The 27,753-nt window shown below is 43.7% G+C and overlaps 1 protein-coding gene across 2 annotated transcripts in view; it reads left to right on the plus strand.

Moving 5' to 3' along the window:
- sptbn1 (spectrin, beta, non-erythrocytic 1) overlaps positions 1-27,753 on the plus strand; it is a 237,292-nt gene that overhangs the window by 88,576 nt on the left and 120,963 nt on the right. Inside the window, exon 1 of one of the 2 annotated variants that reach the window (XM_060940854.1) lies at positions 13,137-13,771. The exons of the other annotated variant lie outside the window; for it this stretch is intronic. Coding sequence (XP_060796837.1) covers positions 13,657-13,771 — 115 coding nt within the window. The 5' untranslated portion in view covers positions 13,137-13,656. Of the gene's footprint in view, positions 1-13,136; positions 13,772-27,753 lie in introns of those variants that run through there. 2 annotated transcript variants of the gene reach the window in all.

The following is a 27,753-nucleotide window of genomic DNA, read 5'->3' on the forward strand; positions in this document are numbered from 1 at the left end:
GGTTAAAAGAACACAGAGAGCTTTTTTTTTTTAACTAACCGACCTTCTTCTGGTACTCTTATTCCTTTCCATTTCATCTTGCTCTCTCTACTTAGTATTCCTCAAAAGATATTCCGATTCGGAGGTAATAGGATACATGCTTTTGTGTATCATATAAATGGTTCAGGGTAAAAAAAAAATCAATACTCAGCATCTTAATGCATTATTATTCAAGTGAAAGACCGTCTTTATGTTTTGGTTGCTGCGCTACAGGGATCCTGTAATTAGGCTTGTCTCAGTTACAAGGCTCAGTAATGCTCGGAGGACACTCGAAACTTTTCCTACGCCTGCAATCAGATTCAACTATGTTATTTCACATTCCTAGCCAATTGTGTTTATGCGTAAAGAAATGACAGGGATATCCGGACAGTAGCGCATTTACTGTGTCTGGTTTTGGCTACTTTCTCCCAGCAGCGGTCGTTTTAAAGTGCCATAAGTGCACTGTTTACAGAGACATGATGTTGTTTATGATGGCTGCCTATTGAAGGGCTGTAAGATGGCACAGAAGACGAGAGAGAGAGAGAGAGAGAGAGAGAGAGCACTCTTAAAAGCACCAGAAGAGTGATACTTGTTATTGCCAGAGGGCAGTGGAGCTTAAACAGGCCTGGATTTAAACTTTCAAGCCTCTCGTTTACTACTCTCACACTTCAAATATTCCTGTAAAAACTCAAAAAAACTTGGAACGTAAAATATAATATGGGCTTTTTTCAGTCTACTTCGTTTGCCCGAGACCACAATCCTGTTTTAGGAGTGTTGAAAAAAGCCCCCCTTGAATTCCAGTGAGCATCCTGCTTTTCACATGATTCTGTTTTCCTGCATTCCTTAGCACACTGAGCGTATGCCTCTCTCTCTCTCTCTCTCTCTCTCAAAAATTCTTCCTCCACCCAGCTGTAAGAGAAGATTGGAATAAGCTAAACATTCTAGTGTTGTCACAGTATAAATTTTTCATACATTAAGTAGTGCAGTATTGGTGCTAAGTGATAGCACAAAGCTACATCTAGAAAATGTATAACAGAAATGTGCATTGTGTTAAGCTGGGCATACACTGTGCGATTTTTGGCCCGATTTTGACACGATTTTCACTCGTGCGACTATTTTGGAGATCGGGCCGAGTTTTGGCTCAGGCCAAGTTTACATTAGACCGTATCTGTCTCGTTTTCTTCGCGGATGCACTGTCCATTTACATTAAACCGCCTGGAAACGCCGGGAAACGGGAATCCGCCAGCGTCCACGTATTCAATCCAGATCGTGTCTGATCCGGTGCTGTGTAAACATTGAGAATACGCGGATACGCTGTGCTGAGCTCTAGCTGGCGTCGTCATTGGACAACGTCACTGTGACATCCACCTTCCTGATTCGCTGGCGTTGGTCATGTGACGCGACTGCTGAAAAACGGCGCGGACTTCCGTCTTGTATCACCTTTCATTAAAGAGTATAAAAGTATGAAAATACTGCAAATACTGATGCAAATACTGCCCATTGTGTAGTTATGATTGTCTTTAGGCTTGCCATCCTTCCACTTGCAAGTGGTAAGTGACTTGCACACAGCGGCTCAGTCCCGAATCACTGCTCGTGCACTTCACTCGCGCGCTGTGTGAGCTGCGCAGGGCCGGAGTGCGCACCCTCCAGAGGGCACTCGCTGTTCAGGGCGGAGTGATTTGGAGCGCAGCCGCTGAGGAGGAAGCGATGAGCCGCACTGACACATTTCAACTTACGTGCCGAATTAGTCATGTGATTAGCGTATCCGTGTATTGGCGTTGCTGTGTGCACACTAATCGTTTTTAAAAACGTTAATCTGATGATCCGCTGATACGGTCTAATGTAAACCCCACCTCAATCATGCGTCTCGGATCGTGTAGTATACATGGGGCAACGACAAGCGATTAACACCTCACGACCTCCTCCCGATCGATCGGATGAAAATCAAACCTGTTTGAAATCCTGAGCATCGCATCCGAGCATCGGATCGTATAGTGTGAGAACAGGAATCGTAAGCTGCGTGCTGTTTACCCCTGCGATTCACTCGTACAGTGTGAGCAGCAGCTGAATACCGCGATTGAAAAAATCGCACAGTGTATGCCCAGCTTTACAGAAGAAGGTTAGTTAGTTGGTTGGTTAGTTAGTTAGCTAGCTAGCTCCTCAAGCCCTGGGATGGGCAAAGAGCCACAAGTTCTCTCCATTTTTCTCTGTCGGTTAAAAGAGACTCTACTGACCTCCGCTGAACGTTATGTCTGTTGAGATCTTCTTTAAAGGTCGTTCTCCATGTCTTTGTTTGGACGTCCGCTCTGGCGTTTTCCACCTCTTGCAGTCCAGACAAGTGCAGTTTTCGATGGTCTGCTCTCTGGGAGTCTTAAGATATGGCCAGCAAAGCATAGTCTCCGTTCTATAACAATGTCATACAAGTCCCTTGTGTTTGCATGCCTAAGAACCAGGCTTGTAGTGTAGTACTCGAGTCCAGGACTCGTGCCCTAATTTTAAGGACTCGTGACTTGACTTGGACTTGAGCACTGATGACTCGGACTTGGACTCAGACTCATGCATTAATTACATTCGGACTCATAAATTGGAGATGAGGACTCGGATGTTTTCTTTATTTTTTGTAATATGCCATAATAATTTGGCATAAGATATTTATATTTATATCTACATTAATTTTTATACTAATTTCGTGCAAGAGAATGTACATTCACCTGTTCATACGTCATGTTCAGGAACAAACTAACGTTAATGGCGCTAAAATGCCTGGAGAGAACGGCCCTAGGATTGTCCGCTTTGCTTATACAGACTTCTCGTGCAGTGAGAAAAAATACACTGCTGTGTGTTCCATATGTAGAAGAACTATCGAGGAGGCGGCAGGGACAACCTCGAACTTCAATTGTCATTTGGTAAGACTCCACCCAGAGAAGGAAGTGACACACTATGTTCATTGCTCTGTTGATAGCGGGGCTTGCTTGCTGAACGATGAACTAGCTAGCGTTAACTGTCTATGTTATTTGCCCTGTTGATAGTGGGCGGGGCTTGCTGAGCGATGAACAAGCTTTTTATCTGTAGCCTGTTAACTAAAACAGGGCAGTCGAGCAGTAACATTAGTCCAACACAATAGCAGAGATGGTTTCACATAAAGGCAGCAACAGCCACCGTCAAATGGTGCGGTTGGAGTCTTGTTCTTGGACTCAACTCGAAATTTTCTTTAATGACTTGGACTTGAACACCGGGGACTCAAGACTGGATTCGGACTCGAGGTTTAGTGACTTGACTACAACACTGCTAAGAATTACTTCATTGGTGATTTGGTCTGTCCAGTGTATACCTAGAGTTTTCTGAAGGCACCTTCTATGAAACACATTTAACTTCTGAACCATTTTAGAAGTCATGAAAGATTGCTTACGACCGTTAAATTTGGTCAACGACACAAACACAGCAGGCTGTGTAAACTGGCTCTGAGTTTACCACCTGAGAATTCAAGTACTGGAATACTTATTCATCAGTTTGTCAAAAGCTCAGGTTCAGAAAATGACGAGATGCATATTCTGACAAGTATTCTTGAGAAGAGGTCTTTCAGTGATTGGCCTCATGTTCCTTTATTATGCACATCAAAGAACACTGACCGATCCCACCTGCTTCCAAATAACTTATGACTAATCTTGTGTATTCTCAAAGAAAGTATGACCAATTCTGCCTGCTACTGAAGAAATTCTGACCAGTCTGACACAGCCCAAAAGAATTCTGACCAATTCTCCCTCTTCTAAAAGAGTTCTGACTAAGCCTTCAATGAATTCTGAATCCCTTATCCAGAAGGGATTCTGATCAATCCCCCCCCCAACTCGGCAGAAATTTTGACCAATCCCTCCATCCATCCATTATCCATAACCACTTATCCTGTCCTACAGGGTCGCAGGCAAGCTGGAGCCTATCCCAGCTGACTATGGGCAAGAGGCAGGGTACACCCTGGACAAGTCGCCAGGTCATCGCAGGGCCGACACATAGAGACAAACAACCATTCACACTCACATTCACACCTACGGTCAATTTAGAGTCACCAGTTAACCTAACCTGCATGTCTTTGGACTGTGGGGGAAACCGGAGCACCCGGAGGAAACCCACACAGAAAGACCCCTGTCAGCCACTGGGTGTGAACCCAGAACCTTCTTGCTGTGAGGTGACAGTGCTCACTACTAAACCACCGTGCCGCCCCCCAATCCTTCCGGTTCTTGCAAAAATTTTGACCAATCCTACCCACTGTCAAAGGAATTCTGACTAATTCCATTACTCTCAAAGGAATTTTCACCCCCTGTGTCCAAACACACTCTTGCCTACAGAAAGTCTGACCAATCCTACCAAGTTCTGCAGAAATTTCAACCAATCTTACCCTCTCCTGCTTGATATCTGATTGCTTCCCACTGCATGAAAGCAAAACCTGCCCACGCCTGTGGCTTTCTTCTTGGGTCTTGCAGGATCCCAGTCCTGATGCTCACCTCTAGTCTAATCCCTACTCATCATTAATATTTTATAAGCGCTGCTCGAATTGTATGATAGCTCCTTGAAAACACTTAACTGCAGTTCTTCACCTTTACATGTCTGAGTTGACTCTGGGCAACTGACAGGAAGTACGATGTAACGCTAGCACACTTTTTAGTCCCTGAAGGTCGATAAGGCAGGAATCCCCCCTGCTAGTACTCGGCATACCCCACTAATGTAGACCATGTGGCCTGCCATGAGAAGAGCCAATACTATGACATACAGCCCCCACCACCACTTTTCCTCAGCATGCCTCAATTAACGGTTGCCAGGTTGAACTGAAACAGACAGTTGGATTATGGAGAGGAAAAATGTGAAACAGTTCCTCCAAGGAAAAGTCTCCAAACATGAGCACGAGTTCGATTTATTAGCTTTGCTCCTCTGAACATAACATTTAGAAATGCCTCAGATAAGGAAATACCTTTTGATATTTACATGAAGTCAACCGCTCAAACCATAGCAGTGCTTCACGTTGAAATGATAAATGTAATGTGTTTCACCAAGGGTCATTCTTTAACCAACCATTTTGAAATAAATGTGTCTAAAGAGGCAAAGCTGATAAATCTTGCACATGCTTTACACCAGTTCAAGCCTTTGGAGCTTGTCTTCCTTCCTAATGGCTACTTACAGAGGAAACACCCATGAATTTTTCTTTCCTTCCTCATGGCTTCCTTCCCTGCATTTGTCGCCCAGATGCTAGTAAAAATCACTCCACGGTTACAGCATGCCTCTCGCACAATGTCATGTTTGTGCACCCGTGAACTCTCTTACCCTTCACCTTTCCTGTCCAGACACCTCAGATTCATTCGCTCTGCTGAAATCAGTAAATACTGTATGATGAGCTCACAGCCAATAAAATGTGACTGTTAGTGATGTACTATTGGCATGAGTTGCTCTCGTTGGACTTGTGCAGTTTCATGAGCCTGTTCGCTTCAAGATCACATTGCAACATCGTGTGAAATGTTAAGCATGAGATATGTGTCCTGAAGGGCCTGTTGTCTCAGTTCAGAACCAAACAATCTCTCAAAACACAGATGTACTGTATCTTGTGCTGGAGAATCAGAATCGAATACAGATGTTATTCTTCTTGTTTCTAGTGCTATTGAATGCAATATTAGATTTAGGTCTAGGCCATTGTGTTGTTCAAGTGCTGATATCTCAGTACAAGGCATAAGCTGCGTTCAGCTAAAGGTTGCAATTCTGAATTTCTGACCTCCATCTTGGAAAAACTGAAGAAAACGCCCTCTCGGCTAGGGCTGTGCGATGTCCCCTTAATTGGCATCGACGATGTTTACACTGCAAACATCGTGATGGACGATCATATCGTGGGCGGGGGGGATTTTAATACCACGTTATTAAATATATTATTATTATTATTATTATTATTATTATTATTATTATTATTAAAAGTATTAGATACTCATCCGAGGCTTTGGCACGTAAAGAAAAAAAAGCGCTAGGTGATGTGGAATATTTGGTCTTGATAACGGATATGTGGTCCAGCTGCAACATGATGCCCTACATGTCAGCTACCGTACATTATGTGGACCGAGAGTGGGCAATGCAGTCCAAATGCCTGCAGACGAGTTTCATGCCAGAGACACATTCAGCGGACAATTTAGAAGATGCATTGCGCGAGACACTTGTCGAATGGAAAATAGAGGAGAAAAAGATCGCCTGTATAACAACGGACAACGGGGCAAATATTGTCGCAGCCATCAGGCAATTGAAATGGCCATGGTTAAGTTGTTTTGGGCACAATTTGAACCTGGCCATAATCTCGCTTGCGCAACAGAGGGCCAGTACAGACCGAGCGTTTGGAGTTTGCCGAGCAGTCAACACTGCGTTTGCGCACAGCTGGCTTCGGAGAAATGAGCTGCGCAAAGCGCAGGTGGAAATGAACCTCCCCGAGCACTCACTGATCACGGCAAGATATTAATCTGCTCTAACAATGAAAGACTAGTATTCAAACTATGAGAAGAAACTACACTTAAGCTATTACTCATTGTTTATTTACACCATATCAATTGAAGATGCGTTTCGGCCTTTAGTGCGCACTTGAACGCGCTAATTTTTCCAATTTATTAGTGTTTGAATTATTGCACCGGCTTTTAAAATCATGATTTAATATTGTTTTTTTTTTTAACTGTCTTTACATTTATCAGAATCACCTTCATTCTTCCATTTGGTTTGACATTATGGCTTAGAGTGGACCATTTTGTGTCTGAAAGTAGGCCTATTTACCAGATTAAAGTTATTTGACTTCTGCCGAGGCGGCACGGTGGTGTAGTGGTTAGCGCTGTCGCCTCACAGCAAGAAGGTCCTGGGTTCGAGCCCCGGGGCCGGCGAGGGCCTTTCTGTGTGGAGTTTGCATGTTCTCCCCGTGTCCGCGTGGGTTTCCTCCGGGTGCTCCGGTTTCCCCCACAGTCCAAAGACATGCAGGTTAGGTTAACTGGTGACTCTAAATTGACCGTAGGTGTGAATGTGAGTGTGAATGGTTGTCTGTGTCTATGTGTCAGCCCTGTGATGTCCTGGTGACTTGTCCAGGGTGTACCCCGCCTTTCGCCCATAGTCAGCTGGGATAGGCTCCAGCTTGCCTGCGACCCTGTAGAAGGATAAAGCGGCTAGAGATAATGAGATGAGATGAGACTTCTGCCGAAGTCTGCGCTTCACTGCCGTTTGATAAGGTGCAATATTTCCCGACTGAAGTCGTTAATAGTGGCTATTTGTTTGAACAACATGACAAATTTTACATTAAAAGTATAGTGTAGGCTAAAAAATGAAGTCAAAATTTATTATTAGTAGCATACTGTATTTGTGTAACCACATGTTATGTTCACTAGCACGTCCCTGCACCATAGCCTACGTGAACAAGCGGTAATAGGATATTACTTTATAATGATTTATATAATTATGTATTTATATATAATTATATGTTATATAATATATTTATATATTAAACAAAACTAACTAATTAAACTAACAAAAAACTAACTTTTTAGGTTAAATAGGCCCAGATGATACCATATATGCATGTTTATGACAGGAGGGGGCGTGGTATCACGATGGTGGCTCTCCATCGTGATGGATGACCACCATCGTCGATGGACGATGGCATCGTCTATCGACACAGCCCTACTCTCGGCTTAGAATTCCTAGTTGGAAAGTTGGGAGGGTCTTCTCAACCCTGAAGTTCTAAAAGTCGGTCTCATGTTATTGATATACGACAAAACACAAACCTTGTATCCTTGTACCTTTATCAGAAAACTTTACCACAAATGCTGTGTTCACACTTATACCGGTACGAAAGTGGTATAACTGTATCGATACAAAGTATACCGGTACAGTTTAGTGCATCTGTCCATACTAACAAGAAATGTTTGCGGTTTTCTTTCACGGTAGTTGAAATGCGCGTGCGCGAAATGTTTCCGTGGTTACCGAGTAACTTCCTTCCGAGAATATATGGCGGATGAAACAACATGTGCGCGCTTTTTGTTGTCAATGTACAGTCTGTATTTCTGGTGGTCATTTATTCAGTCGAATCGTATAAAACACGCGAGGCAGTTGAGAAAGAAACAAAGAAAACGAATCTCCGTTCTTCACTATTTTATTCAGCGAAGACATCGATTGAGGTGTGTGACTTTGCGCATTATATTTGTATCGATACAGAGCCGCTTCATCTGTCCACACTACAGCGAAGCGCTACAGTACCGATATTGTACCGGTACGAAACCCATACATTTGTGGGTTTCGTACCGATACAGTTATACCGCTACAGTACCGGTATAGTTGCTAGTGTGGACAGGTGTTGCGGTACGAAAGTAGTTTCGTATCGGTACAAAATCCCTAGTGTGGACAGGGTAAAAGTATTACAAAGCACTGGTACAGGAGACTCCGGTCATAAATATTAAATAAACCTCAACTCACAGAAAACTTCACTATATCAACGACTACAAATGGTTTTACTGTGTAAAATGTTAAACTTTAAAGTTATTACTGATATCGATAATGTTAGCTGGATAGTTTGTGGATTTTTGCAACTTGGACAGAGCAAACTGTCCAAGCAAGCGTTCATGGAGGCAATTTCTTTTCTCCATTGTGTAACTCAAACATGCGGAGGTCAAAAAATATAACACATATAAGTTATTCCACAAAATCGAGTCGTACATGAGCTGATAGCCGACGAGGCGCGTAGCACTGAGTCGGCTATAATCCATGTACGATGAGATTGAATGGAATAACTGTTTTATTCTATCCACATTCACTGGATTTTGAGAAACGGAAATTTTTTTTTGCAAATTTGATAAATAAAAATTTTGCACAAAACGTACGACAAAATAATTTCCGCTTGGAATGTAAACAAACCGTCGAAATGACAGGAATAATTTGTGAAAAATGCGATAATTATAATAATTCTTGAAAAAAAAGATGCATTCTTACCATCAAATACTTTTATTCCATATTTTGTTGCTTTTTTTTGTTGTATTTTTTGGGGTTTTGTTTTCGAGTAGAGTTTTTATTTCATCCTCGGTTGGTTCAGCAACACGTTCTGCCATTTTGTTCTTCTTCTTTAGGGTTTTTTGGTGGTTGGCAAACCAACTTAAAGGTGCATTACCACCACCGACTGGGCTGGAGTGTGGAACAGGAGATATTGGGGGGGAACCACCGATATTATTTTAGCTATTTTGGTTTCTTTTAAATACTTGATAACAAAGCCACCATTTTTGTTTTTCTCTATTCACGGTATATGAGCTGATATTTTAGTAGTAGAGTAGCCAATCAGAGTGCCCGATTGCTCATATCCAGTGAATGTGGATGGAATCTATACATATAAAATACGGACACGAGTGTTTTACTGGGAAATACACCGTTCATATTTTTTAAATGAGTTCCATCCGGGACATGGAGAACCAAAACTGTGACATAAACCTCTATATGCCACTCAGGAGGAAATCAATGAATTGTTTTGATAAATTTGTGTACTTTTTGTTTGTGAATGTGTCTAATATAATAAAAAGAAAATCACAAGCTGGCTTGAAGATATGAAATTTATCTTCTCATGTTAAAAAACTGCATTTTTCATATGAAATACATTGCCTAAATATCTGAGTGGGGGCGGCACGGTGGTGTAGTGGTTAGCGCTGTCGCCTCACAGCAAGAAGGTCCGGGTTCGAGCCCCGTGGCCAGCGAGGGCCTTTCTGTGCGGAGTTTGCATGTTCTCCCCGTGTCTGCGTGGGTTTCCTCCGGGTGCTCCGGTTTCCCCCACAGTCCAAAGACATGCAGGTTAGGTTAACTGGTGACTCTAAGGCTACGTTTACATTAGACCGTATCTGTCTCGTTTTCTTCGCGGATGCACTGTCCGTTTACATTAAACCGCCTGGAAACGCCGGGAAACGGGAATCCGCCAGCGTCCACGTATTCAATCCAGATCGTGTCAGCTCCGGTGCTGTGTAAACATTGAGAATACGCGGATACGCTGTGCTGAGCTCTAGCTGGCGTCTCATTGGACAACGTCACTGTGACATCCACCTTCCTGATTCGCTGGCGTTGGTCATGTGACGCGACTGCTGAAAAACGGCGCGGACTTCCGCCTTGTATCACCTTTCATTAAAGAGTATAAAAGTATGAAAATACTGCAAATACTGATGCAAATACTGCCCATTGTGTAGTTATGATTGTCTTTAGGCTTGCCATCCTTCCACTTGCAAGTGGTAAGTGATATGCGCTGGGATCACACACACAGCGGCTCAGTCCCGAATCGTGGCTTGTGCACTTCACTCGCGCGCTCTGTGAGCTGCGCAGGGCCGGAGTGCGCACCCTCTAGAGGGCACTCGCTGTTCAGGGCGGAGTGATTTGGAGCGCAGGATGCCTGCGGAGCCGAGCGTATCCGTGTATTGGCGTTGCTATGTGCACGCAAATCATGTATTGGTGTTGCTGTGTGCACACTAATCGTTTTAAAAACGTTAATCTGATGATCCGCTGATACGGTCTAATGTAAACATGGGCTCAATTGACCGTAGGTGTGAATGTGAGTGTGAATGGTTGTCTGTGTCAAATGGCCCTTTTCCACTACCCTTTTTCAGCTCACTTCAGCTCGCTTCATCTCACTTCAGCTCGACACGGCTCGCGTTTCGACTACCTCAGAGCAGCACGACTCAGCTCGCTTCAGCCCTGCTTAGCACCCAAAACTCGCACGGTTTTGGAGTGGGGCTGAAGCGAGCCAAACCGAGCCGAGTGGGGCTAGGGGCGTGAGGAGACACTCCCCTGTGCACTGATTGGTGAGGAGGAGTGTCCTCACATGCCCACACACACCCTGCGAGCACGCTGGGATCTGTAAACACCGTAAACCCGGAAGAAGAATAATTACGAATTACAAGAATTTCTGAAGCCTTATGCGCCTCGCCTCATCTATACGCTCTTGCCAGTATCTGTTGGCGTTGTCGGTGACAACAAGCCACAGCACCAAGACCAGCAACACTGACTCCATGTTTATTGTTTACTATCTGGGTCGTGAGACTACCGCTTAAAAGGTCACTGATGTCACTGTTTGCACCGCCTAACGACATCACGTGACATCCACCCACTTTCGCTAACTCCACCCAATGTGTCCACCCACTTCCAGCCAGCACGGTTCAGCATGGTTGTAGTCGAAATGCAACTCCAACAGCCCCGCTCAGCTCGACTCAGCCCAACTCAGCACGGCACGGCTCAGCCCAACTCAGCCGCGTTGGTAGTGGAAAAGCGGCATATGTGTCAGCCCTGTGATGACCTGGCGACTTGTCCAGGGTGTACCCCGCCTTTCGCCCGTAGTCAGCTGGGATAGGCTCCAGCTTGCCTGCGACCCTGTAGAACAGGATAAAGCGGCTAGAGATAATGAGATGAGATGAGATGCTGTAACTGTGCCACCGTGCCATATCCACTATATATAACTGGAATTTATAAACTTCTATAAAGCTGCTTTGTGACAATGTCCGTTGTTAAAAGTACCATAGGAGTACAAGAGAATCAAATTGAATTGAAAAAATATGTCATAACTCTGAATTCTGACTTCCCACTTCCGAGTTCTTGAAAGCCTTCTATGAACTCTATAGAATGACGCAACGCCGTCAAACTTTCTTCAACTGTCAAGCTTCGCAAAAGAAATCAGTATAAACAGTACTTGCTATTTTTAATGAGAACTGCCTTCAAGAGCAAATTGGCCTTTTTAAATGAAGTAAACAGCTGCACTGAGTGACTGACTAACTCATGTTCCAGGAAACGTCCCCTCCCTTCTCTACTCTAAGCGAAAGGAGAGCATAAAAACACATCTCGGGCTGTTACTTCTCAAAGCCCTATGAGAAATCATTCCACAGTTAATAGTCAGATGCAACAGAAAACAGAAGGGCAGAAGGAGGTCAAAAAAGATCAGTGATGCCTGCAGGGGCGTGGAGAGCATGTGGGTTCCTTGTGACTGCCCGCTGACACAACCGCAAGTATTTCTCTATAATATTCCTCTCAAAGCCAATGAGTCAGGCCAGATCTCACGGCTGAAATCCCATGGTCTATAAACTATACCGCATATTGTGTTATGGGAAAAACTCGATATGCTCAGCAGGGGGCAGTTTTTGCACCACGTTATTCCTGCTGCTCGTCCTCTATATCATGAGGAATCCTTATAAAAAATGAAAGGATGAGACCTGCTCAGGAGTATAACTCTTATGAAAAGATTGATAGGAGTCTTAACAATGTTTCATGTTCTATTCCTGTTAAATGTTCAAAGAAGGCCAGCTAAATTCTATAAAATAAATCTCAGCCCCCCCTTTTTTTTTCCATGATCGAGTTCCCCATCCGCTAAGCTCGTGCATAAAAAGAACCGATTCTGCTCTATGTCAAGATCCAAGTCCTGTCCCATTAGGGGACAGAGAGCAGACAGGATGCTTATGGAGACATTTATCATCGACTCGTTAATCATAAGGAAATTCTTCCTCTGTGATATACTCTAGCGAGAGCAGCCAAGCCTCGGAGTAGCCCCCAGATCGAAGGCCCAAGAGACAAGAGCAAGTCCTGTCAGAGGAAGTGTGCTACATATTTACTGTACTTACTCGAAGGTCTCGCTTGAAAGTCCACACACATTTATGCAGAGGTGGAGCCTTTCTCTTTGCATGTGTGCAAACGGAAATGCGACAGGAAAGGTGGGGGTAGTGACGGGTGACTGCTCAAGCAGGATGTTTGCAAATGAGCTTTTCTACAGGACGTTGGTTGCTCTGCAATCCTGAAAAGGGCGTTTAGTATTTTTTGCGGCAACAGATTTCCATCCATCAAGCTTCCAAAACAACAATGCAGGGAAACTGGATGTCATCCTGTTCCGTTTCTACCCCTTCTCTTCACTGGAGGCTTGGTACGTTCCTCCTCCTGCTCCTTCGTCTCATTTGCTCCACCTCCTGCCTGCCTTTATGGTAATGAGGGTGGTGACATCACTGCTAAACACACAGGCAAGGGCAGGGCGTCTGGTGAAATTACAACCCCGGGTACTCCTCCCACCCAGGACCTCCTCCTTGTCTGGCCCGACAAAGGTGCGCTGTGCTGGAGGGAAGCCCTTTCATTGGCCTGCTTCGCTGCAAGTCCTCTCTCATGCTGAAATGATTTTGTAGTCCTCACTTTGCAGGCCACTTTTCCTCTGAGAGAGGCTTGACTGATGAAGAGCTGAGTAAGGGATCAGTGGTGGGTGTGTGCGTGCTGAGCCGTGGGGGGAGAGGCCACTTTTGAATGGCCAGGGAGGGAAGACAGAACGAGAACAATCAGAGGAGACGCATGCTTCCCTCCTCCTCCTTCTCCTCCACCTCCTTCTCCTTCTCCTTCTCCTCTCTGGAACAGATCCTGCTGTGTTGACTATTTCTCAAGTACTAGACTGGAATAAATCCTTCACGGATCAGTCCCCGAGTCTGCTGGATTTCTTTTTTGTTAACTTCTGGTGAAAGGAACAAACCTGATTTGGAAGGAGGAAAGAAATCCGGGTGAATCTTTAATTTGCTTTCTTGCTTCCCTCCATTTTTGGCACTCTTGCTTTTCCGTGGTTTCTAAGGAGTTTGGGAGATCTGGATCCGGATTGAGTAAGGAAACATGGAGACGGACTGGGGGTCCGGAGGGGCTGAGGATCTCTATCATGGATCTGGCTATTCATCTCAGATGCCCTTCAACTATAACCAGCTCGAGGGGCGTTTTAAGCAGCTGCAAGGTAAGACTGCTCTTGCAGGTAGTAGGGCTTGGTTGTTTACAGCCGTTGCCATGTGATCGTGCACAAATCACTTAAGTGAACGTGATTTTGCTTGAGGTGCTGTTTTCTAATGGAATGCATGGGATCAAAAGAAGCAACCTTGGAACGTGTCTTGCACGTATTTCTATCTTATAATCCAAGGAGGCAGGGGGATTGAGTGATGAGGTAGATTTGTCTGATGCTTTCTCTGGATCGGTCTCGGAGAGGATGAGTTTCAGATTGGATTAGTAAGAAAGCCAAGACAGAAAGGGAAAAAAAAAATCTTAAGTGTATGTGCGAATTTCATTACAAACATTCCAAGAGAACACCGGATTCCCCCTCCTCCCGAAAGCACCAGTCAATAAAAGGGTATTCTGAATGGGCCGTCATGCACAACAATGGCAAGCCGAGGAAGGTGGGAGCGGTTGTTTTTGTTCATCCTGCCTTTAGCATTTGTGGTTCATGGTACCAGTGTGTAGTTGAGCATAATTATTTGACCATTTGTGATATAGATGGCTTTACTTTGGTTTGCCATTCTATTCAACGAGACACAGGAAGGAAACAAAAGAGCTACTTTTTTAGTCCTTTTGTTTTCACCGAGTGATGAAATGGCAGCGGCAGTGACAGTCTGGTGTCTGGTAGCTTAAAGCTAGACCGCCTTTCAGATTTTTCAAGTGTAGGTCATAAAAAGAATTTTCCCCGACACCCAATTATTTTTGTTTAGTGAACCGAAAGCTACTGAATTCGAATCACAAACTTCCGATTTTATTAGGTTTTTTTTTTTTTAAATAGAACAATTAATAAATTTAGGGCCATGTGGCCCTAAATTCTCCGCTATTTTTTCCTGCTTCACCATGGCACAATACAAGATACTACGTCATGCATCCCGTGGTGGGCTTTCCCTGTTCACGCAAGGCATTGTGGGATACAAATTTGAAACAGGAGAGAAAAATGGAGGACGTGAGTGTGCGAATGAAACATGAAAGACTGACAGTAACGGAAAGCGAGAAGAAAAGACGTTATGTTATATATGAAGGAAAGGAAATGTAGGACCAAACTTATAAATATTGGCGCTCAGCGAGTACCTCGGTGTGATCAGCTGTTCGTTTAGCGACGGAATGATGGAACCGTCAGTGCACGCTCAAAGGTAAACCTGCGCATGCGCACACACACACACGGACTTCCTCTGTCTGCTTGTCTGCGTGAAGCGAGCGATTTCATGCACATTATTTGCTTTAATCCCCTCAAATGAAATAATTTCTCAGCCACAGAACGGCCTGATATTTTGTGAGATATTACAGAAATAAACATGTATCACAATGACCACATTTCAGAGGGAACTAAATTTCACCGATTTTATGAAATCGAAAAGCCGTCTAGCTTTAAAAGCTTAATTTAATGTGTCAAAAAGTCAGTCAGAGTGAAAGGAATGGATCATTTTGTCATAACTAGACAAGTACATCCCTGATGATAATGGTACAATGATAATTATGCAGCCAAACTGGACTGAACAGTGGGAGTACTTCACGATGTCTGTGGCTTATCTTTTACCTCTGTGTATAACTTCACCGAATCTGGAGTACAACCTTTTATTGTTTAAAAAAAATCAGCATTTTCTATTAAATAGACACATTAAGTGAGTCAGAGTGCATGAAGTCCCTCTGAGATAAAACATCTGTTCCTTTAGTGGGAAATTTATTTATTTATTAGCACTAAGGTCGCTTTCGAGGAGGAATGGGAATTGTGCAAGCACAAGAACCATGTCCGGTCTACTTTCAGTGCTATAGCTCATACGAGGAATAACTTGGACAGACGACTCTGTTATGGTAATCAGTAAACCCTATAATAAATAATAAAGCACTTAATAGCAAGGAACGTGAAGACTGAAACACGACAGACAACTTGACTTTTCATCTGCGACATACCAGTTTGAGATCTTTCTGGTGCGTTGGTACTTCATGCTCAGTCGTTAAAAAATTATCTTCTCTGGAAAGATGTACCGATTTCCTTAGTCATACACAAACAGTTAAAAAGTGGCCCTAAGATTCAAAAACTTTCTCCAGACTCTGGACAGCCAAGAGAAATGGACCCTATCTTCTTCTAATGCCAAAATCTCGAGACAAACCAGAGCGTCTCGGACAGAGTATAATGCACACAGCTGGCCTACAGCTTGTACCTCACACAAGGGAACATCCACATGATCATGGATATGTGTGCAACCATAACCATAACAAATTCATAACAAAATGGAATTTTGAATATTTTTTCCTCTGGAGTGTTGTATAATGGGTGTGTCCATTTAACTCTTTACTGGAACAGTTTAAAAAAAAGATAAATCTACCAAAAACTTTTTTTTTTTAAATTATGGAAAAGAAATACAAATTGTTGCTTATAAAAGTAATACAGTTCAAGTGGTACAACAGAAAAGGCTTCGTATCATCTGAAGATTAAAATTTCGACTCTCTAGGGGTGTTCACACGGCAACTTTTACTCCGGTGTAGCACCGGGGCTGCCCCGGTAGAGCGTTCACACGGTACAAAGTTATACCGGTGTAGCCCCTGAAAGCTGCTTAAACCGGTGCAAATCTAACCCTGCTCGGGAGGTGGTTTAATAAATTTACTCCGGAGTAAATGCTAGTTTGCGGGGCAGCACCGATATAAAATGGGACGTCTGAACGCTACAGGGGTAGACTCGCTACGCGTGAGGAGAGTTGATTACATACGGCAGACCTGTTTACTCCTACGATTTGTCCGTAGTTCCTACGATTTTTCAAAACAAAATACAGACTACGAATTCTTGTCCAAAAACTACGATTTATGGCCGAAATGTTGCCAAATGTTTCATCAGGCTTTCGTCTAAATGGGGGAACAGGGGCGCTGCGCCCTCTTACTCTCGGCGTGCGCCCCCTTACAGACTCCGTGAAAACATCCCAGCAACACCACGTGACAATGTGTCTGATCATCAAATACGTTATAATTGCTCCAAAAATATTCCAATCATAGTAGATACACCGCCAGACGGTGCAAAAACAATCCGAATTGGCGTTTTCCAGACTGAGGCGCCATGTTGTTTACTTGTCGCGGCTGCTCTCGCGAGATTTGACATGGGTTACATACAAGGTCAGCTGACTTGTAGAGCGAGAGTTCTCGAGACTGAATGACCTTTCACCCACCGGCGCTAGAGTTTTTGACAGAAGTAGTTTGCGAGTTGTTTTTGTTGACACTTGGGCATTTAAAGATGTCATCCCGCGGCACGAAGCCGAAGAAAGCCAAAGACTGTCCGGGGCAGAAGAAGATTACTTCTTTCTTTTTCAATGTTGACAGACAATTTGTTACAATTTCCCTCTCAGATAGCCTCAGAATGTCCCATTGGAGCATTTTTCAAAGGCTTTGCACGGCGGGGGGGGGACGGACAACCGGCACCATCCCCCCCGCTTCGCTCCCTCGCCATGGTGAGCGCCCTCATACTAAATTTTTCTAGAAAAAACCCTGTTCATGACTTACTTTATAATCATATTTATTGTGGGAATCGAACATCGATCGTATAGTCATGGGCGCGGCCATGTTTAATCACGTTTAAGCCACGTTTACCGTACGTTGCATTGAATGCCATAATTGAGTTGCCATAAATGCATGTTCAGTTATTAACCAATGTCAAACTTTGTTAACTTGAAATTAAACTTTTTTGATGTTGACATTTTTTTCTTGTTTTGTCAAGTTGCCAGGTATCAATGACTTGTGATTTGTTCGTAAAGAGTGTGAGATCAGTATAGCTGCCAATCAAGTATTAAGTAGCCTATTAGAGCATAGTATGGTCTCTGAAATATTTTTTTCTTATTGTAGCGTCCTAAATAAGTATTACTGCTAGTCTTCTGGTTATTTCAGAGATACTGAAATAATGAAATGTATGAGGAGTCAACAAGTAGACCTTAGAGTCTAGGCTTGGTAATATGAGGATCATGGAGCAGATCTAGAATCTTACATGGGTTTGCTTTTTGGTTCTCACAGGTGCTTAACTTGACAGAAAAAATAAGACCAGTGCTAGATTTTAATTTTTAAAATTTTGTTCATGTAATCTATCACTTACTTTCAACTTGAATGAGTACTATTATCTAATAGGCTGCTTTCTACTTTTTGTCTTCGATACAAGACATAGATTGGACCCCAGTAAAATTCCTACTGACAGCTTACCAAAACTACTGACAAGATACTGCAAGACTACTGACAGGGAAAATTTGGGGTAAACAGGTCTGATACAGGCATTGCATAATTTGCATCCTGGTATTTTGTGCTTCCAAAATGGCGAATATCAACAACAACAGAACAGCGTGTCTTCCAGTGTTGCCAGATTGGGCGGTTTTAAGTGCATTTTGGCGGATTTGAACATATTTTGGGCTGGAAAACGTCAGCAGTATCTGGCAACACTGGTGTCTTCATCCACGTTGTTTTCCCGGCGCTTGGTGATGCCATGACAACCGGGAAAAGGAAGTACATTTTCACGCATGCGCATATTTCATTTCCGCATTATTACTATCGTATAGCACGGTCGCAAAAACTGCCGTGTGAACGCAAGTGGGGCTGCACCGGTGCTAACACGCTTCTCTCTAGTAAGCAGGTTTGTGACGTGTGAACGATCCACAAAATTTACACCGGTGTAAGATATATCGCAACAAAATACATCGGTGCAGCATCGATGCAAATATGTGCCGTGTGAACACCCCTTCTGTTGATGCTACAACCATCCATGGCTGGAAGTCGAAGAGAAAGAACCGCAACGCGTGACATTACTGTCTCTCCGTCAATCAGAGTGACCGTTATATACGTCTCTGAGCTTGGGTATGTAGAAGAGGGTAGTTAGCATTTTACTACGAATGCTCAGTTCCCTGTGACGTAGCATGAGAGGAATTCCGAGTGGGAAGGAATTGGCAAAATCCTCATTTTGGAGTAAAACAAAGTGAGACAGGTTAGTCACTATGTTTACATGCGCGATATATTCCGATTTTTGTCCTTATGCTGAAAAAGACGGTATTTCAACTAAGCTGTTTATGTGGCTAATAAAAATGGATATTCTACTAATATTCCCATTTACATGCAACTGTGCATACTACAATTGTTTAGTTGGTTTGTGTACAACGCACAGAGCTGACTGTAAACAGGGAAGAGGCTGTGTCGCAAACTGCTGTAAAAACTCCAGCAATGCATGTCCCAAATGTGCTGTCCAGAGAATGCGCCATGGTCCTAAAACCCAAATATTATCGGCATATCCCAGGCTTGTAGTACTCGAGTCTGACTCGTGCCCTAATTTTAAGGACTCATGACTTGACTTGGACTTGAGCACTGATGACTCGGACTTGGACTCGGACTCGTGCATTAACTGCATTCGGACTCGTAAACTGGAGACGAGGCCTCGGATGTTTTCTTTATTTTTTTGTAACATGCCATGAGATGAGAAGATATTTATATCTACATAAATTTTTATACTAATTTCGTGCAAGAGAATGCACATTCACCTGTTCATATGTCATGTTCAGGAACAAACTAATGTGAATGGCGCTAAAATGCCTGGAGAGAACGCCCCTAGAATTGTCCGCTTTGCTTATACTTCTCATGTAGTGGGGAAAAAATGCACTGCTATGTGTTCCATATGTAGAAGAACTATCGAGGAGACAACGGGGACAACCTCGAACTTCAATCTTCATTTGGCAAGACTCCACCCAGAGAAGGAAGTGGCACGCTATGTTCATTGCTCTGTTGATAGTGAGGCTTGCTTGCTGAGCGATGAACTAGTTATTTGCCCTGTTGATGGTGGGCGGGGCTTGCTGAGTGATGAACAAGCTTTTTATCTGTAGCCTATTAACTAAAATGGGGCAGTCGAGCAGTAATGTTAGTCCAACACAGTAGCAGAGATGCTTTCACATAAAGGCAGCAGCAGCCACCGTCAAATGGTGCAGTTGGAGTCTTGTTCTTGGACTCGACTCGGATCAGTTGTGGACTTGACTCTAAATTTTCTTCAATGACTTGAACTCGACTCGGACTTGAACACTGGGGACTCAAGACTAGATTCGGACTCGAGGTTTAGTGACCCGACTACAACGCTGGCATATCCCACATCTTAATTGGAAAATGCTAAATTCGGAATATCCAAATTGAATATGCTATTTACATGACCTGTATCAAATTCAGAATATTGTCATATTCTGAATAATATTGGTATATTATTGTGCATGTAAACGTACTGTTTATATACAGTATATAGACAAATGATTCTTTGGCTGGTTAATAGCTCTCTTTCTTAATAAATTCTGCTTGGAACCTTTTCTGAAAACTCTTACCCCTTTTCCACCAACAGGGAACAGGTTCTGTTCTGGTTTGCGCACCAAATTTTGAACCATTCACAGCATTTCGACCAAGAATAAATTGGCTCAGAACCTGAAAAGTTGGTTCCCCGCTGGAACCAAAATATAGCTGATTTTTCCTGCATCAACTGTGATGAAATCAGTGGGCATGTCTTTAGTTTGGAGTGGAAGCAGTGCACAGCAATGGAGAACACGACAGGAAAGGATACATCTTCAGAAGAAAAAATGGACCAAAAACAGATATCTGCAACAACCAAACAAAAGCTTGTAGGTAATCAATGTGTACTGCCATCCTGCGACTACTGTTTACTCCCATTGTGAATTGTGCAACACCCTCCGTTCATGACGCATCCATGGTGAAAATGTGGGCCGGTTTGCGAACTGGCACCAAGGTTCAAAGACTCCTGAATGGAACCAGTTCAAGAACCGGTTGAAAAGGGGTATCTCTGGTGTAGGGTTTCATATCATCTCCTGTCAATCTCTGAAAAGTCTGGCAAAAGATGACATTTAAAGGCACTGAGGTCCACTTTGGAACTTTCGACAACCTTTTGGAAACAATATGGATATTCTGCCACTGAAGAAAGACCCAAGACACCAAGTTTCTTAACATCTTTATCTTTAAGATGAAAATAGAAATTCTGGAATATATAAAAAGAAGTCTTTTTCACAAAGAAATGGTAGGAACCATGTAGAACCTTTAACTTCAAGGGACAAACCAAAGTATCTGTTCCAGTACCTGTTTAGTACCCGTTTAGTTTTCAAGATAAAAATGAACCAATGGTTCTTGTTAGTTGACTAGGACTTTTGGAGCCTCCTGGAGATGCCTCAGATGTTCTTCTGAGAGCAAGCTGTGGAGGATCTTCCAGGAATCATGCTGAAACCCTGCTTTTATCCTCCACATGTAGCTCTGCCAAGCCCCCATTTCTTGCAGCATGGCTAACTCTGTGGCCGTCTGTTCAGCTGCTGGCAGGGCCGTGGTCTCTGAACACAGATGCAGAACCCTAGAAGACTCTCTGAGAGTGTGAAGCATGTTATACGTGTGTTGAGTTCACAGCCTTTTACCCAGCATGATTTACTCTGTGGGTGTCACGGCCTGTCTGCGCAGTCTGACCCTTTGCTCCAGCGAGAGAGAAACAGTTGAATGGAGCTGTTAGTGTCACAGTGGAAGTGACTCAAAGAAACAGAATGGAGCTGTTTGAGCCTTGGCAGTGAGGCAGTGTGAGGAGAAAAAAGTGAGGTGAAAATCTGCTTTGTGTGTGAGAGAAAGTGAGAAAGATCCAAAGTGAAAAGTGAGTGGAGACCCCAGGCAGAATCAGCGCTCCATTTGCTCCATTGTGGAGAGACGAGAGTGAGCAGAACTTTCATTTTGCTTTCTCTGAAGTGTACATGAACAGGACATCATGTTTGCTGATCTTGCCAGAGAGTCAAAGTCCCTCCTGTGCCAGGACCTGGTCTTCCCAAGCAGTCTCCCGCCCTAGTACTAACCAGACCCTTTAGGCTCATTGGGCAGCGCCAATCTCTGTTTCTATAGCCCTCAGCCTCACCTATATACGGTAGCTAGGGTTACAGTGGCAGGCTAGTCCTCTGGTAACCACGAGAGTTTGACTCCCCACTTGCATCTGCCTTGCCAGACGGCAGTAGGTATCATTTTTATGATGGTCTTTGGTATTACCCGACCGGGAGTAGAACTCGAGGATCTCCCAATCGAGAGGCGGACACGCTAACCACGAGGCCAGCCCTCGGTTCATTTCACCAGAGAAGCAGAGCATATAAATGATACTGAAGTGTTCTGCTTTCTTAACAGTATGATATATTATTTCTATCTATATTAAGTGGCATTGCACAGCTCCACCAGGAAAAAAGATTCTCCACCACATAAAAGCACAAAAAGCACTTCGACGGACCATGCACAAAAACACTCTAGCATATCCAGAGTTGGCATAGTCAAATACAGCTAAGGATGAAATTCAAGATTCAAGATTTAAGATGTTTATTTGTCATATACACAATAACAGACACAGCGGTTTATTATTGGGTAATGAAATTCTTATTTTGCAACTACCCGACCAAAACTATGCTTTCTAATATAAAAAGAAATATATATATAAAATCCGAAATATAAAATATAAAGTGCATATGCAATGCAAAATATAAAAGTGGAATGAAAATAAATGAAAATAAACAATTTTTAAAAAATGATGCAAACATGGAGGTAGATATAATGTGCAATGTCTTGTGCAAAATTGCAAATATAGAGGTAGATGGTGATTATAATCTGTGGTTCAAAAGCCTGATGGCCTGGGGGTAAAAACTGTTTGTCAGTCTACTAGTCCTTGCTTTCACACTCCTGTAGCGTCTACCAGATGGTAGGAGTGTGAATAATCTGTGTTGTGGGTGTGTTTGGTCCCTGATGATGCTCTGTGCCCTTTTTGTGACCCGGGTGTTGTAAATGTCCTGTAGTGGGGGGGAGGACAGCTCCACAGATGAACTGTGCCATTTTAATGACACGCTGGAGAGCCTTTCTGTCCTGAGTTGTGCAGTTCCCGTACCACACAGTGATGGAATTTGTCAGGACACTCTCCACTGTGCACCTGTAGAAGTTGCTGAGGAGTTTGGTGGACAGTCCAAATTTCCTCAGCTTCCTCAGGAAGAAGAGTCTCTGTTGAGCCTTCTTGATGGTCTGCTGTGTGTTGTGTGTCCAGGTGAGGGCCTCACTGATGTGAGTTCCGAGGAATTTAAATGTTTTCACCCTCTCCACCTGTGTCCCATCGATGTGCAGCGAGGCGCGCTGGTCTCTCCTCCTCTTCCTCGGGTCAATAATCATCTCCTTGGTCTTCTCAGCATTCAAGGAGAGATTATTTTCCCGGCACCAGGAGACCAGCCAAGCCACCTCCTCCCTGTAGGCTCTCTCATCTCCGCTGGTGATCAGCCCAATGACAGTGGTGTCGTCAGCGAACTTGATGATGGAAGTGTTGCTCTGGGAGGGGGTGCAGCCGTAGGTGAAGAGGATGTACAGGAGTGGACTGAGCACACAGCCTTGGGGGGTCCCTGTGCTCACTATCTTGGTGCTGGATGTTCTGGTACCGACTCTGACAGCCTGGGGTCTGTTTGTGAGAAAGTCCAGGACCCAGCAGCAGAGGGAGGATGTCAGTCCAAGGGTGGAGAGCTTCTCAGTCAGTCTGCTGGGGATGACAGTGTTGAAGGCTGAACTGTAGTCCACAAACAGCATTCGAACATAGGTGTCCTTGTGTTCCAGGTGTGACAGGGCTGTGTGGATGGCTGCATTGATGGCATTGTCAGTTGAACGGTTCTGACGATATGCAAATTGAAGGGGGTCTATTGTGTCTGGGATGTCCTTTTTGATGTGTGACATGACTATCCTCTCAAAAACACTTCATTACAACTGAAGTGAGTGCAATTGGGCGATAGTCATTCAGGCATGTTATGTTGTTTTTCTTTGGGAGGGGCACTATGGTGGTGGTCTTGAAACATGTGGGCATAGACGACATGGAGAGGGACAGGTTGAAAATGTCTGTGAAGACCTCTGCTAGCTGTATGGAGCAGGCCCTCAAAGCACGGCCGGGGATGTTGTCAGGGCCGGCTGCCTTTCGGGGGTTAGTCCTCCTGAAGACCTTGCTCACCTCAGTTATGGTCACAGTGGTTGAAGAGCTCTGTGCTGCCTCTGCTGGTAGAATCCCTCTGCGTTGGTTGGTGTTGAGGGTGTTGAAGTGAGCATAGAACTCGTTCAGCTCATCTGGTGATGTGTTGTGGTTGGCTGTGACCCTGCTGTTCTTCTGCTGGAAATTGGTGATATGTTGCAGGCCCTGCCACATGCATATGGAGTCTGAGGTGTTGTAATATCCTTCCAGCTTCAGTCTGTACTGCCTCTTGGCTTCCCTGATGGATCTGCGTAGGTCATATCTGGCCTTTTTATATCCATCTGCGTCACCAGAGGCAAAAGCAGTGGAGCGTGCATGTACGGTAGCATGGAGCGTACTTCACTGTTAATCCAAGGTTTTTGGTTTGGATATATTTTGCAGCGCTTGGTGGGGACAATGTCATTAATGCACGTGCTGATGTAGCTGGTCACCACAGATGCATATTCCTCTAAATCCACAGAACAGTCTTCTCTCAAAGCAGCAGTCTTAAACACATCCCAGTTTGTAGAACTGAAGCAGTCCTGGAGCACCAGATCAGTCCCTTCATTCCAAACTTTAACAGTTTTACTCACTGGGGGGGCTTGTTTGAGAAGGGCCTTGTAGGCTGGGTAGAGGAACACAGAGATGTGGTCAGACTGTACAAAGTGGGGGCAGGGCACAGCCTTGTTGCCATTTCTCACGTTGCTGTAGACATGGTCCAGGATGTTGTTGTCCCTTGTCAGAAAGCTCACATGTTGATGGTACTTCGGTAGCACAGTCCTCAGGTTGCAATGGTTAAAATTCCCGGCCACGACGAACACGGCATCTGGGTGTGTGGTCTCATGTTTGCCGATGATGTCGTGTAATAGTCCTAGCGCTGTAGTCCAGTCGGCCCGCGGCGGGATGTAAACAGCCAGCATAAACACAGCACGGAACTCCTTCGGTAGATAAAAGGGTCTGCACTTCACCATCAGCACTTCAATGTCCGCACAACAGTGTTTTTCAACCACCTGTACGTCTGTACACCAACTGTTGTTAACATAAACACACACACCGCCACCTTTGTTTTTACCGGAAGCAGATGTGCGGTCTCTGCGGTGCATGAAGTGGGTCTGTAGTTCAATAGCCGGGTCTGGCAGGCTTGCAGTAGTCCAGGTTTCCGTAAAAATCAGCACAACACTCTCTGATCTCATGTTGAGATGTTATCCTGGTTCTCAGCTCATCCATCTTATTCTCGAGCGAGCGAACGTTAGCTAGCAGAAGGCTAGGTAGCGGTGGTCTTGTAGCTCTAGCCTTTAGCCTAGCATGTAGCCCGCCTCTCTTACTGCGCCTCTGTCTTGGGTGCGTGGATCGTCGGCCGTTTCTGGTGGTGATCGTCTGGTGGTGATGCGGCCTGCCGGATGGTGTCGGTGTGGCTCCGGTCTGTGTCAGCGAGGAGAAGAAAGCTACAGTCCAGAAGGACTGGACTGGGCCCGTGGTGAATTTTGCCAATGCCTAGAAGTGTGTCTTTGCTGTAGGTGATCCTAGTATACAAGCACTGAGCATTTGTCACGATCAAAAGTACTAAAATAAACAATAAAGACAATCGGTGTTGGGAGCGCATTGCAAACACATTCGCCACAGGGGGCGCCATGAAATTCAAGCCAGTTCAGGTGTCTGTCCCTATACTGCAATCGTACTGCTATGTGTTTCACCTAAAATTATTTTGGCACGCACAAACATCGAATCACCCATGTAGAGTTCCCCGATGATGACATTCCTGCAGAAACCAGCATTGTATTAACAATATATTGGGCAACCTTAGTACTAGTATATATTCGCCTATGGTGTTGGATCACTGAGTCGACCAACGCAACGATAAAATTCATAATCAATAACAGGGTGATGTAATGCACCGCAACAAAGTGTTACAGTTACCACCCTGAAGGTGATAATTTTCCTCAGCCAGTACTTATACCGTCATACTTTTTGTTCTTTCATAGTTCTGCTTAATGTTGTGGACAAGTTGCTGTTGTCACTGTAAACAGTCATTCCCTCACCAGCCTTTACTGATTTACTCTCGTGAAGTTAATAAACACAGCTGGTTACCAAGAAAGCACAAAATGTAAACATGTCTGTCCTGAGAACTTTCATTTGGAGGAAAATTTTACCTCTGACTTTTATAAAGTGCTGACACTGGAGATTCCTTCCATAAATGTTCAATAATGTCTCCTTTTAATAGATTGTAAATCTGTTTACATGGAGCACCCATCATATAATTCCTGCAATTACAACTAGAAGGGCACTCGGGGGGAGTGCATGCCTCCTCCAAGCCACATTTTAGAATATTCTGGATCCACATACATATCTGGATTTACATCAGAATCTCTTGAATTGTTCCTTGGCCCATGGCTGACCTTACCTCCAAATTTCATCTAAATCTCTTCACTACTTTTTGAGTTATGTTGGGAACAGACAAAAAAAATCCTGGATCCGCATACATATATCTGGATCTTGGATTCACATACATATCTGGATTTGCATCAAAATCTAGTGAATTGTTTCTTGGCCCATGGCTCACCTTTTGTCCAAATTTCATCCAAATCTCTTCACTACTGTTTGAGTTACATTGGGAACAGCAAAAAAAAAAAAAAATCCTGGATACACACACATTTGGATCTTGGACCCACATACATGTCTGGATTTGCATCAAAATCTAATAAAGTGTTCCTTGGCCCATGGCTCACTTTCCCTCCAAATTTCATCCAAATCCGTTCACTACTTTTTGAGTTACGTTGAGAACATCCAAACAAACGGAGGCAGAAACATCAGCTCCTCCAACAAAGTTGGCGGAGGTAATTGGCTCAAACAATAACATATTAGAACTCTAAGGCTCGCAGCCAGAACTTCTATCAGAGATGCTATTACAGAAAATTAATCAGCACCTTTTGACCAATCAGAATCAAGCATTCAACAGAGCCATGGTATATTTAACAGTTATTCCACGAAATCGAGTCGTACATGATCTGATAGCTGACGAGGCGTGTAGCACCGAGTCGGCTATAAGCCATGTATGACGAGATTGAGTGGAATAACTGTTTTATTCTATCCACATTCACTGGCTTTTGAGAAACGGAGCATGTTTATTTTTATTTTTTACAAATTTGATCAATAAAAACTTTATACAAAGCGTCCGACAAAATCATTTCCGCTTAGAATGTAAACAAACCGGCGAAATGATGGAAGCAATTTGTGAAAAATGCAATAATAATTCTTGAGAAATTAAAAAAGATATGTTCTTACCATCAAATACTTTAATTCCATATTTTGTTGTATTTTTTTGAGGTTTTGTTTTCGAGTTTTTATTTCGTCCTTGGTTGGTTCAGCAACACGCGCCGCCATTTTGTTTTTCTCTACTCACGGTATAGGAGCTGATAGCCTAGTGGTAGAGTAGCCAATCAGTGTGTGTGATTGCTCATATCCAGTGAATGTGGATAGAATAATAAATAGCCTTTAACTCTCTTAGGCTACATCCACACGACAACGGCAACGAGATTTTATTTAAAAAAATATTGCGTCCACATGGGCAACGGATCAGTAAAATATCAGGTACATATGGCAACGCAACGCTTGCTGAAAACGATGCAATACACATGCCAAACCTCTACGTGTGCTGTAAGACGGTCCCATCGGAGACACCAGAACAATGGAAGAAGTAGGACGCATGCGCATAAACCCCTTCTTCTACCCGGCGTGAAGCACTCACAGGAACAAGCACACAACAACAAGAAGAAGATGGCTGCAACTACGCGAGGAAATCGTGCCTTCTGCGTGTACAAATTAGTTTTATTAGTGTGCATAGTTTTATATAACTTAATTTTCTTATTGTGTGTGAACATTTTGAAAAGCATTTTTATATAATTTAGATAACTTTTTATATTGTGTGTGAACATTTTGAAAAGCAGTCTTATCCAATAAAAAAAAGAAATTCA

This window comes from Neoarius graeffei, chromosome 15 (genome assembly GCF_027579695.1).
Source record: "Neoarius graeffei isolate fNeoGra1 chromosome 15, fNeoGra1.pri, whole genome shotgun sequence".
NCBI lineage: Eukaryota > Metazoa > Chordata > Actinopteri > Siluriformes > Ariidae > Neoarius > Neoarius graeffei.